This window comes from Chlamydotis macqueenii, chromosome 1 (assembly GCF_036417535.1).
Source record: "Chlamydotis macqueenii isolate bChlMac1 chromosome 1, bChlMac1.mat, whole genome shotgun sequence".
Classification (NCBI taxonomy): Eukaryota; Metazoa; Chordata; class Aves; order Otidiformes; family Otididae; genus Chlamydotis; species Chlamydotis macqueenii.
In genome coordinates, this window is record NC_141556.1 from 178,909,052 (window position 1) to 178,923,206 (window position 14,155).

Here is a 14,155-nt window from a genome sequence, read left to right on the forward strand (position 1 = left end):
TTTTCTCTTTGTGACTGCTGGACTTGTCTATTATTATTTTAATTACCCCTCAGGCAATCTTCTGATGTGTGATCATGTGCAGGTCAATGTTCTGCGAGTCCTTCAACATGACAGTTCATAGAATAATTATCCTGTCATCACACCTTGATTCATTGTTCGTCATTTCTCGGGCTTTTTCTCTTACTCACATTTGCTTAGCAACCAGATCACACGTCTCTTGTACTTATTATTCAAGTAATCACCCTCTGCAGCACATAGATGCATCAATTAAAGCTTTACAATGAAGTATATTGTTCTGTGTAGAATCCTCAGGTGTCAGGAATTAAAAATTGATTTTAAATGATACAGGCCTTCTTCAAACGGCTAATCTGTGTTTATATGAAACAAACAAGCATGCTAACAATTCTAAAAAAAAAAGTGATAGGTCACAATCAATAGGAAATGGATGGTAAAATTATATTCTGTTCTTAAAGTGCTTAGTCTTTTTTTAAAGATTTACCAATTTACGTGCAGCTCTGAAATGTCTGAGTGCCAAACATCTATTTTAGATATGTTTTTTCAGATGTGAATCAATTTTATATCTGCTTTATTTACTCTTACCTATATTCTTTGTAAACATTTTCTGACTAATTTTCAGATTTGGGTAAATTTCACAGCAAATTATTATTAGAATGAAACTCGTGTACCCAGAAGCTGTCAGGATGGTTCAGTGATTTAATGTTGGAGTCCTGCAGCTTTGACTGTAATCAGCAGATGTGCTGGCATTACCATAAATGTTTCCTTAACCATCTCTGTCAGAAAAAGAGAAGATTTTTCCTGTTTGGAGTCTGCTGTTTTTAATTAAATTCAGTTTGGCTTCTTTCGCATAATCAATATACCATGATGATCCCTAACGGTTTGTTTTTAATATCACCTTTTGAGCTAGACACATTTGCAAGGCTGCTTCATAAGTCAGAACAGACAAAGGAAAACGAAGCCTATGTGTAAGAATCCTTTGTTTCAGTGGCTTGGGAAGTCTTACTGCCTTCTGCTTTGATTTCTCAGTGAGTGTAAAGGGTTCCGTTTTTCAGTCTCTCTTATTTTTTCATATTCTATGTAAAATTTTCTCTCTAAATCATCTGTAAGTGAAGAGGTTTCTTCTGTAAGCCTAAATATGTATTGTGTCTTAAATTTCTTGAAATTTTTTTTAAAAATCCTCTCTTATATAGGAAGATTAACTTCTCTTAGCCAGCTATCGCTAAACAGTAATTGTGTGCAATCTATTAGGAAAAGAGGAAACTGGAAATGCTACAGTTGGCTTCTGATATTTTTTACATACCAAAGTGGCTGCTAAGAGTCTAATTGTTAGAATGCAGGACAGTAAATTTGTTCACCACATGAAAAATGCATGCCATTAATGATGTTAAACATGGCTTTTTGAATTCAGAATAACTGGATTCTTTACCTATGACAATGTGTCTCAAATTTGTCTCATATGATAATTCAGTGAGATTTGGAAGAGTTGGTAAAAGTTATCTTTCAAAAATAATTCCTCTTTTAGACTGTGTTGAAATCCTGGTCCCTTTTCAAAGCAATTTGTCACACTTGCAAAGTACAGTTGTTGGTGTCAAATACACGTATGGCTGGATCATGTACAGAGTAAAAACTTTCTTTTAATATCCCATCTTCCTCCACACATGAGCAAGGCCCAATTACAGTCTGTCTCAAAGAGAGGAAGTAATTAAGTGAAAGCATGTAGCATTAATTAGAGCTTCATATAAAGAGAGAGAGAATTGTCAAAGGAATATAAATTCAATCTTGCAGAGCAAGGTGAAGATGAATCACTTTCCTCTGCCTTTATTTCCCAATATTTAGTTTTGCATGAGGGTCTTCTTAAAAATCTACTATTTCCTGCTACACAGTTTCAGTCTCCTTGATAGCATGCTTTTGCCTGTTTTCTACAAAGTTTTGTCAGAGGAAAGCGAGGACCATAATAATAACGCCTGAACAATGAAACTGACATGAACTAGGATGATTCGGCTTCATCCCATCTCCAGTGTATTCATGAAGGCAATCTTGGATGTTAGTTTATACAGGTCAAACCTCACAATCAGGTCTGCTTCTGTCCTGCTGAGAAGCACCCATGCTGTAAAGAAGCACAGGTACCTTTAAGCTGACATCAGTGTTGTGTAAATCTTTTTTTCGATCTACTTAGGATTTGGAGTTCTCATAAATACTTTTCCAGGTTACTAAATCACCAACACTCTCACCTGCCATAGCAACAACAGCATGCAGCTCTCTCTGTTGCCCTAATTCCCTCCAGAGACATGTTTTAAAAACATTTTAAAATGAGAGGAGTTCATTGAGACTCTGACCTGTGTGGGCAAGAAGTGCCTTAGGATATTGGTCTGGTACCTATTATAGGAATGTGAGAAAATTGTGTCTCTACTCAGCTGTTAAAATTAACACCTAATTTACTTTCAGCTGTAGCCTTTCATCTTTATGCTGCTTTCAAAAACATTTGCAGGACTCTCCAGATCCCCCTTTCCCTTAGAAGCAGAGAGAAGTGCAACAGGTGATGAGTGAAAGACAATTTTTCCATCAGTTTGATCTAACATTACAAAATATTTGTGCTCTACCTTCAGTAATGCAACCTACCAATATTCTGATCGCTGTTATAAACCGAGGAACAGAAGTTTGGGCTAAAAATAGGAAATACAAATTGTATGGTTTTCTAGCAATTATTAAAATAATTATGGACTAGCTTGTAAACATTTAATATGAGTGGCATCCAGGGGATCAGGCCCAGCCAGCACGGGTTCACGAAAGGCAGGTCGTGCTTGACCAACCTCATTTCCTTTTACGACTGGGTGACCAGACTGGTGGATGAAGGAAAGGCTGTTGATGTGGTCTACCTGGACTTCAGCAAGGCCTTTGACACGGTCTCTCACAGTATTCTCCTAGGGAAACTGGCTGCCTGTGGACTGGGTAGGTATACCCTTCTTTGGATAAAGAATTGGCTAGGGGGCCGTGCCCAGCGGGTGGTGGTTAATGGAGTCAAGTCCAGCTGGCAGCCTGTTACAAGTGGTGTCCCCCAGGGGTCGGTACTTGGGCCCATCTTGTTCAATATCTTTATTGATGACCTAGACGAGGGGATTGAGTGTACCCTCAGTAAGTTTGCAGATGACACCAAGTTGGGTGGCGGTGTTGATCTGCCTGAGGGTAGGGAGGCCCTTCAGAGGGATCTGGATAGGCTGGATCACTGGGCTGAGCTGAATGGCATGAGGTTCAACAAGGCCAAGTGTCGGGTCCTGCACTTTGGCCACAATAACCCCATGCAGCGCTATAGGCTCGGAGCTGAGTGGCTGGAGGACTGTGAAGAGGAAAGGGACCTGGGGGTGTTGGTTGATGCTCAGCTGAACATGAGCCGACAGTGTGCCCAGGTGGCCAAGAGGGCCAATGGCATCCTGGCCTGCATTAGAAATAGTGTGGCCAGCAGGAGCAGGGAGGTAATCATCCCCCTGTATTCGGCACTGGTGAGGCCGCACCTTGAGTATTGTGTTCAGTTTTGGGCCCCTCACTACAAGAAAGACATTGAAGCCCTGGAACGTGTCCAGAGAAGGGCAACAAAGCTGGTGAGGGGTCTGGAGCACAAGTCTTATGAGGAGCGGCTGAGAGAGTTGGGATTGTTTAGTCTGGAGAAGAGGAGGCTCAGGGGAGATCTCATTGCACTCTATAGCTTCCTGAAGGCAGGTTGTGATGAACAGGGGTTTGGCCTCTTCTTCCAGGCAACAAGCAGGACCCGAGGAAATGGCCACAAGTTGTACCAGAGGAGGTTTAGATTGGACTTGAGGAAAAACTTTTTCTCTCAAAGAGTGGTAAGGCACTGGAACGGCCTGCCCAGGGAGGTGGTGGAGTCTCCGTCCCTGGCAGTGTTCAAGAGGCGGCTTGATGAGAAGCTACAGGATATGGTTTAGTAGCTGTGGCAGCAATGGTAGTGGGAAGACGGTTGGACTAGATGATCTTATAGGTCCCATCCAACCATGTGATTCTATGATTCTATGAATATCAATAATAGTGAATAAAAAATAATTTAGTGTTAAAATCATAAGGCAATTACTACACATATTATAGGTTATATATATATAGGTTTTTTTAAATGTTTATGCTAAATCACAAGTACTTAACAGAAACAACAACGTTATTTAGAACCTCAGTGAAGAGAATCCCATGAATATCAGGCCAGTGTGTTTGTATTTGTTGGGAGTTTTATTTTCCAGAGGTAGGAGACTTCCTACTGTGTTTTTTTCCACAACAATTGGTACAAGACACAAATTGTATTTCCTTTCCATTTTGGTTATTTTCATTAGCATATTACTTATTATTACTTAGACTTGTTAGAGCAAGTCCAGAGGAGGGCTACGAAGATGATCAGAGGGCTGGAGCACCTCTCCTATGAGAACATGCTGAGCGAGCTGGGGCTGTTCAATCCAGAGAAGAGGAGGCTCCAGGGAGACCCTATAGAGGCCTTCCAGTACTTTAATGGGGGCCTACAGGAAAGACAGAGAGAAACTCTTTAGCAGCACCTGTTGTGATAGGACAAGGGGTAATGGTTTTAAAAATAGGAGGAGGTAGATTCAGACTAGATATAAGGAATTTTTTTTTTTTTACAATGAGGGTGATGGAACACTGGAACAGGTTGTCCAGACAGATGGTTGATGCCCCATCCCTGGGAACATTCAAGGCCAGGCTGGACAGGGCTCTGAGCAACCTGATCTGGTTTGAGATGTCCCTGTTTCTTGCCAGGGGCTGGACTAGATGACCTTTAAAGGTCCCTTCCAACCCAAACTGTTCTATGATTATTATTACCCATTGCAGCTGCCAGTGGCTTTCCTTTCACAGCAGCAGTCCTTATGTGTATTCCTGAAATTCTTTATCAAAGTATACCTTGAAAGCAGTATTCATCTGTAGGGAAATGCTGTGCAGACAGGTTTGGAGACTAAATGTGTCTGCTGCTCAAAGGCATCAGTGGTAGTTTAGTATGTGGGATCTACATAAATTATCATCAGCTGAACAGAGGACAGCTTTAGATTATGGACTTCTATTGTGTCTTGTCACAGATCACTAACTTATACAGTCGTCATTTTTGACTGTGTTAACTCTGAAGGGGATTTGAAATGGCAAGCTACAATACACTTCTGAACAAAGTAAAAAATCAAGTAATAAAACACATTTCAGGAATTTATAATAGTCTAAATATGTTAACCTCCAGTTTTGCAGTTGTAATTTCCTGATCACTTCCTGCGTCAAAGAAGAGCAAAAGTTGATATTTATCTTGTTTGTACCTTTGGAGAAATTCCATAAACATCTATTTCCGACCACTGCCTGAAGACCCACTGCCACTGGGTATCCGTGTGGATGTGCAAGATTTATCTTTTTACCCCCTTCATCCCAACATAAATAAGAAGATTAATTTATTATTTATTAATACTAAAGTTATGCCAAATTATTTATCTGTTTTGAAATTAAGAGACTTACCCATCTAGTTCGTTCAGAATTATTCAAACCATGTGCTCTAAAAATCAATTATGACCACAAAATAGGTTTCTATTTCGTAAGTTTCTATTTTGCAGTTTCCTAGGAACTCCTGAATGTGCCTTCATTTGGGGAAAGATGCATGAGGAGACACAGAAGATCCACTGTAATTCCGAGTGAAATAGGGAGGATGCCAGACTCCAAAGTCTGAATTAGCCGCCAGATAACTTCAGAGGTTTATTTTCTTACTTACATTAAAATCTGGGGTGATTTTGTCAGTAGTCTGATCCTCACTTTTGTTCTCTTTTCATCTTGATGGGCACTCAAGACTTTCATTTAAATATCAGTAATTTGACGTTGCATTTCCTTTAACAAAAGTCATTGCCCTATTAGAGGTGAGACTACATTAGTTTAAACAGAGAAATTGATCCCAACTCAATGCAAATGCAAAGTACATTTGGAAAAGATAGGAAAAAGATTGAGTGATCAACAGCAGCTTAAAGTAGTCTTTGAGAAGCTGTAGTTAGGTGTGGGATTAAAAGAATTTTTAAAGGCTTTGCTTTAGGACTAAGTAAAAGGGATCTGGTCCAGTATAGTTCCTCTCATCACAAATTACTGTGCTCAGAGTTTGTAATTGATTTTCTTTGAAATTTAATTTCTCTAAATCATTTATGTTAGCCTCACTTAGTGCTGACATACCCTCTTCTTGCCTTTCAAATGAACAAAAAAACATTTACTGTTTCTGAAAACTTTTTCTCATCTAAATTGAACTTGTTGATTAGTATTTATTCCTTGTATTTCACACCTTTTTAATGCAGCACTCAAGAACAGCAGTAACTATTAAATTAAACATGCATAATTTTTTTTTAATGTCCCAGAAATCAGTAACAGTTTTTCGTGCCTCTTTAATTGTTATCTGCTTTAGGTTAGTCAGATTGTGAGCATTTAGCATAAAATATTAAGATGTAAGAAATTACTTATCAAGCAAAAATCATTTGAGTACAGCTACCCCTCCTTTAGGTGTTAGGGCTGGGGCTGCAGGGTATAACTGAAATATGTCATAACAACACACAGCACCTCTTTAACGTTTCAGGGATGTTCTCTAGTCCTACCCTTGTCAGTCACAGAAATTGTTGAAAAAATATGAAACTAATAAAAAGTGGCAATAAAAAAAAAAAAAGTATTTTAAGTATTTTCCTTATACTATCCAGCAAGGACCTATCCCATTTTTTTTTATGAGTGATGTTATGTAATAGACATGGACCTTCTAGCTATAGCAATCTTTCATATTATGTCTAAATTCTGCTTCTGGGTAGTAAGGATTTTAAGAAGGGGAATTAACTGTTGTGATGTTCTAACACCAATGCCAAGCTCTGGGAATGGATTTCAGAAGGCCAACTTTGGGCTGTATAAATAATATTAAGGAAAGATGGGTGCCAGAAAAAAAAATCGGGCTCACAAGTGTCCAGTATCTTAAGCTCTACTAGAAATGGGGAGTCAGTGCAAGAAACAAGACCCTTATTTGATACTTGAGAGGAAAACAATAATTATTTTCTTGTTGATGTTTCTGATAGTAAAAAGTCAAGAGTTTGGAATCTGCATATTCAAAATGACAATTTTCAGAACTGGTGGGATTTTTACAGGGAGTGATGAAAGATAGATGGAGTTGTCTTCTCTCTCAGCTGTTGTGATGGGTTGGCTTTGGGTGGCAGCCAGATTCCCACCCAGCCACTCATTCAATCTCCCTCTTGGTGGGAAATTAATTTAATGCTATTTTATATATATATATATATATATATAACTACTGATTTGGGTGTTGGGAAACAAAAATAAAAAAGCATCAAAGCACTTAGAGAAAACACACTCCTCCTACTTTCTCAGGCTCAGCTTCACTCCAGACTCCTCTCCTACCCCCTTGTTTTCACCACAGGTTACACTCAGTCCCTATAGGGAGTGAACCAATGGCAGAAGGGGATGATGGGCTCAGCTGTGCCCTGCAGTGGGTCCTTTGGAGCCATCTGGAATTGGCTGTGTCCAGCACAGGGCACAGACGCCACCCCTGCAGACCTCCTGACTACCAAAACTTTGCTACCTACACTTAATAGAGCTATCCACTTTAGAGCTGAAGCTAGGTGCAGCTGAGGTGGGAATTTAGAACTTCCACCTTGTCCTGAACTTAAAAACAGAGGTCCTCAAAAGGTCTGCCAACAGTGGTCATATTCACCCTTTCAAATTAAGACTCTATCTAAGTAAATCTCAACCACTTGAGTATTGCCTGGTTTACATCAGAAAAAGTAGCTCACGCTTAGAAACTGTTTTACTGTTTTCCTCATATCTTCAGCAAAGCACCAGCAATGCTTTATACTTTGGTATTGGCAAGAAGACCCTTCAGGAACATCTCCAGACTAACTTCTCGAGGGCTTCTGTTTATTTAGATGGAGCATATGGAGTTCTACACTGTTATCCTCACAAGGCCTATGGTATGTGACCATGGTCTAAACACACTTGATAGGATTGCACTGGAACGTGCGTGATGTAATTTGTGGAAGTTGGACAGCACTCCCATGCGGATGCTGGACTGCTGCAAGCATTCCAGCTTGTGCGAATGCTGTACAGGTGCATCCAGAATCAGCATATCACACTGTTGTCAAAAGCACATGCTCTTTTACCTGCTCTTGTGCTGGGAAACTATGTGAGTACGGCACATGGTGGTGTAGCTTTTCCCTGACTTTCAGTTCTACGCACTGGGGGCAGCAAACCTGAGACAAACTATGGCACTGCACTGAGGAGCCAGCGATGAGGGCTGTTACTTTTACCAACCCAAAACCATTTGACCCGGGGTCGTGCCCTCACATTACCTTCTAACACAGGCAGGTCGTGACTCATTTTGTAAAAATAATTTGCATTGATGGTAAGATTGGTGAGTATGTGTGGGCTTAAGAAAAATCTTAGCATAGACATAGCTTCAGGAATATGATGTAGCACATGGAGCACAAGGCTGAGAGACTGAAATATTCCACTGGGTTTTTGAGCATTTTTCCCTGTTAACTTGGTAAAAGATGTAATGAGGTTGTAACTGCCATTGTTCTTTCTTATGTTCCGATTTTGTCATGCCCTACATTGAGATGTATGACTGCAATACAAGCATATAATGCTATGTAATGCAGTTCTCCTTATTGTATTTGCAACTTTATTTTTCAGTCGGTGTACAAGTATTTACATAAAAACTAAATACATCCTTAGTATCAAGAGTTTTATTGAGAAACTATGCAATGAAATAAAGCTTTTCAAAGTCCTTTTTTATTTTAAATATTTATTAGTAGTTTTTTAAAAATCCATATCACTACTTTAATGAGTCTCTTGCAATCATTTTTGTTCTCTATTAAATGTAATATATAACGGGATTATGTAGGATTTTAAAATCTCCAAATGATCATATTTTGCTTCCCCAGGTTCACAGCAGGCAGGTCTGATTTTTTTTTTTGTTCACATGCTAGCGTGCTATTTCCTTTTTCTGAATATAAAGAGTGTAGCCTTTAATAGATCATAACCATATCGCTATAAGTTATTCTATGCTAGGACATCTTTTAAACTATGGAAAGCTATTAAGCACAATTTTCTGTCAACAGAATTTCCTGAGCATTGCTGTTAATCAAAGTAATTTTAAAAGACTTGTATCTAGATAATAGTAGGCTCTAGGTTATGTGAATATGATTTTGAAATGTTTTTGATTAACAGCAATGTTCAGGGAATTCTTATCTGTGAAAACTGAATTTTAATAGGTCTGAAGGATCCACAAGAGTTAGATATTGAACAAGGGAAAGAAAAAGATGTAAATGTCATGGAATCTGGACACTGAGACTTTCGTAGTGTACAATGTGATCTCTGCCTAGCCTGTGCTTGGAGGTATTCCATAGCAGTAAAGTCAAAACTATTATGGGTAAACGTCTTCTCACCCCAGCATTTAGAAAACTTAAATGTGAATTCCAAGTTTTGGGGTTTTTTTTTATCTGCATAGTGCTTGTTATGATACAGGTTAATGACAAGTTTTGATTGCTAAAAGTGACCAAGCATTAGAAACTTGTCTCAACTACTTCCAGTACATATAGCAAATTAATAACTTCTGTCTTTATCCAGTGATTTTTAATGTCTGATTTCTTTTTTGTCTTGCTACTGCCGGAAGGTACACCTTACTACAGTAGGTGGACAAATAGTACATCTCCAGAAATGTAAGCTTTCTTCTTAACAAGACTTCATGTAGAAGTGCCTTTCATGAGTAGTTTTCTTTTAACCTTCTATAAGTTTATTATATTCAACTCTTTAAAAGTGTATTTGAACCAAGATGTATATGTAAATATATTTATTTTATTCTGCAATTTGTTTCAAATATAGTTTACTATCAAAAGCACAAATCAAATTTATGTATGTCCCTGATGTAATGGTTCAAAGTAGTTCAGAAAAGTCTGTTAATATCTGTGTGGTTTGTGGATTTTCTGTGGGTACCCTTGTTCTAGAAACATAGGATTATCATGGTGGCCAGTGTCACTAAGCCACCTCCTTGCTGTTGCAGGCAGCCATATCAAATATTGTTTTCAGAAACAGATCAAATTCCTGCTTATAAGTGGTTATGGTTTTTCTCTCCCTTCTATATATGTGCATTCCAAAACTTCGTTACTCTGATGGTTCAAAAGGTTTTAATTTCAAATAGAAATGTATTAATGTATTAATGCTCATTTTTGTCCTTACTTTGTCAGCTCATCATGACTTAGGGCTTTTCTTGAAAGTAAATATATTCATTATAACCTTTATCACACTAAACTAAACAAGTGCAGCTCTTTTACTTTTCTGATCAAAGTTACATGCTAGCCTGCAGCAGCTTGCAGCCATGTAGTTTTTAATTCATATGCAAGGTGCATTGGCTCTTTTAAACCACCCACCTCAGCAGTTATAGATTGAAAATGCACCTCTTCGATTTTGCCGTTATAGCATAAGATTTGAGAAAAGAGTGATAACAATCCCAAGACATGACTGTGGAGTGAATGGGGTACCAAATCACCCATACATGCAAGCTTTGAATCCGTGTATGAAACGTACAGGGTGTTTAAGAGTTTGGGTTTAACACAAATTAATTCCTGCTTGATTAAAATAAAAATTAGCAGGCTAGACATGAATGTTTCTGAGGAATTAGTGACACTTTTTCCTTGCTAGTACCTAAGTTAAGTTACACTTTAACTGAAATGGAAGTGATCTTTCACTCTGATAAGAAGAATGCCACCAGCAGCATATATACCTCAAGTATTACAGCAGTTAATTCTTGAGGTGCGTATTTATCAAAGTGAAATCTGCGACTGTAAGCAAATGCCTGTGCTTTCTGAGCCAGGCCTAGCAAAGTTCAGTGTTTCTGAATGGGAACTGCCTGCCTACACGTCTGCTACTACTGGACATGCACTTAGGCATAGCAGTGCTGTATGGAGAAGTTCCTCCTTGACTGAATCATAGAATCATAGAATCTTTAAGGTTGGAAAAGACCTCCAAGATCATCAAGTCCAACCATCAACCTAACATAACATGTCCACTAAACCATGTCCTAAAAGAACATACACAGGAAGCAACTGAAATAACAACTTTGAGATTATAAAACAGGATTTAGATAAAATATATGCCCACATCTTTTTTTTTTAATTTTTTTTTTCAATTGGCACTAGCTGCTCAGTATTTTTTCAGTATGGCTCAGACCAAAGTGTTCTCATTATTTAGGAAGTGCTGCTAATCACTAGGGTAAAGTGTCATGTATTAAGAACATGACAATTTGTGATTTCTCCAGTGAATCATGGCATCATCACTGGACAGGAGTTACAACAGATGAAACGAGGACTACTCACATAAACTGGCCAGTGATTAAGGCACTTTCCTAATCCTATTTCCCATTGTTGCAGGACCCCTCAGACTGAAGGGAGTCCTTCAAGTTGAATGCTCCACTCATTAGTCTATGCCTAGAAGGTCACAAATATCAGCATGATTGCTGCTGGTTTAAGGGGAGGAAAAAGGACACAGCTATACTGAGTTTTACTCAGTCACTATCCCCATACAACAATTCCAGATTGTAGGCAGCAAGTTATGGGACACGCTTTTGCGCAAGACTAAGTCACTTACCGAGTTTCAAAACAGAACAAGAGTTCAGATAGATGCCAACATCTACTACTTCTTAATAGCTAACTTGCAGCAGTTCCCTGCTTTGAGTATTTGCTGTTCTAAATCTCACTCTAAAGCACCTTATCCTGCCCCTCATGCACTACAGGAAACTGAGGAAAATATTGCTGGATTTTACTTTGAGGCCTCACTTCATAAGTGTTCACCACCTCTGTTATTCTGTCTAGTTCATCATAACTAATTGCTCCTCAGACTTGAGTATTTTGGGGTGAAGACTCCACTGAACTGCAAAGTAGTTAAAATTTGGGTGTTGGTACACTTGAGAAGCTTACTTTCAGTACCTAATTTATTTTTGCCTTTTTAAAGTCTAACACCTATATTTTACCTATGATTAAATGACAATATGTTTTTTCTACTTTAAAAAAAAGTATTGGTTTTCAAAACACCAAGTATTTTTCCCACTGCCCCTAGACTGAATGTAAAAAAAAAAGACGATGGTGCAGCTAGTATTTTGTATATTGACACAGGTAGCAGGCTTTTATCTGCCTGCAAATATGTGTTCAGAATCGATAAATGTAAACATTTAAATAGAATGGGATACTTAAGAGTGTACATAACAGGGATATTTTAATTATACATGATGAATTCATTATATGTAATTATAAAGATGTGTTTATACCTAATCTTTGGCCTCCTGTGATTCAGGAAAACGGAAATGTGTGCTGCTGCATCTTCAGGGTCAAATCATTTTCCATAGCATAAAATAGAAATTAAATTTTTAATCTAAGTGCAAAATTTCACTATTATCAACTTTTAATTAAGAATTGTTAATCTGATTTAGAAGATGATAGAAAGAAGATATTTATTTTCTTCCACTTGCCAAAAGGTGATTGTTCTTACAGAATTTGCTGAGATTGTCCAACAAAGGGTGTAAAATCCTCATCCATCACCAAGAGCCCCTGGTCAGGAAATGACAGTGCAGTAAATATCTTCAGCAGCTGCCTTTTAATGTACAAGCTGTTTTCGGTAGGAATTTTCAGCACTCACATAAAACACACTGTCATGAGTGACTGCCTATGCTCCAAAGTCATTACTATTGGGATGATGGAACATCTTTCAGCGAATAACCAAAAAACTTTAAATGTCATGTCAAGTTTGTTGAAGCCATTTTCAAGCCTTGCTCAAGGTTACATGAATATTGAGTACACCTGTTTTTAAAAAGTTTGAGCTCTACTCTATGAGAGGGAACACACATATGCTGGTTTTGAGAACAGTCACTTGATTTTGGGGAGGAACAGAAATTAAATTTATCTGTTAATACACGTCAACCTAGCAAAACTCCTGGATTTTAACTGTGAGTGGAACTTCTTGTGACAGTCAATACTAGTGATGTTTAGCAAAAAGTGGCAAGTTATGCAAATTCTTGAAATTTCTTAGCTGCCTAAAAGATTACCAAGGAAAGAAGAGTTATTACAATGGATAATTAAATTGAAATATATTTTTAAAATTTGAACAACTGAAAAAATGCATAGAAAATGTAATTAACCAGATAAAACTTTGGAAGATACTGTGAAGTGCTGAGTACTCTGTTTTCTCTTAGACTGTAGTAAGAAAGGAGGATCCTGTCAGGCTCTATCTGTGATTTTGTAGGACATACAGATACTAATCTAATGAGCTCATGTAAAGTCTGTATCACTTCCAAGGAACCAAGCTCGCTGCTTTTGAAGTGATATTTTTTGTCTTGCCTCCTTGGCAATCATTACTCCTTCTAGTACATCATCTGCATGTAAAATTTCATCTGAGAAAAAAAGTCTTTTTATATTAAAAAATATTGAAACTGAGTATTTTAACTGTGAAATAAGGTTTATTTGTTTTATCTTCTGCAGAGAACCAGAAAGGACAACTAGAGAAGTCATGTTCGCACCACAGTATCAGTTCAAACTTGACAAGAAGCCCAGTCACCAAAGAGGTTACTTATGATGTGGAAACAAGTTCTTCTACAGCGTGGAACAAGGCTTTTGGAAGAAAGGAAGCCTGTCATGGAGAAAGCAACAAAGAAAAGAAAATAGATCGTATTGGGTCTCCTTCTAAGGGAGAAGCCTTTGAAGAAGTAGAAGCTCTTCTGGCAAGACTGCGAGCGCTGTAGAATAATCATATAAAGGATTAAATCAAAGCTTAAAAACAAGCTATAATAGTCTACGTCTTCAAAGATACACTAATTTTCTATTATTGACATTGCATATTTCTGAGTTCCCAACTTCTACACGGATGAATGGTCTACTTCTAAACTGGTTGTTTGCAAGACTGTACAAAATGATACTATAGATTTGCATAACTGCAAGATTGTTTTTATTATATGTTTTTACCTACTGAGCATACAAAAAATAGAAACAGATACTAAATTATTCCAAGGCACAATCCTTTCAGGGGACAAACTGCTGACCACATGTTTTGAGAGCTTCTCAAAACAGAAATATCTTTTAAATATTGT

At 38.0% G+C, this 14,155-nt stretch overlaps 1 protein-coding gene across 1 annotated transcript in view; it reads left to right on the forward strand.

Annotated features, from left to right (window-relative positions):
- The window catches only part of DIAPH3 (diaphanous related formin 3), a 256,760-nt gene extending 242,932 nt beyond the window's left edge, over positions 1-13,828 (forward strand). Inside the window, exon 29 of the mRNA XM_086771793.1 lies at positions 13,551-13,828. Within this exon, the coding sequence (XP_086627919.1) occupies positions 13,551-13,810 (260 nt within the window). The 3' untranslated portion in view covers positions 13,811-13,828. The remainder of the gene's footprint in view (positions 1-13,550) is intronic.
- Positions 13,829-14,155: the final 327 nt, after the last annotated feature.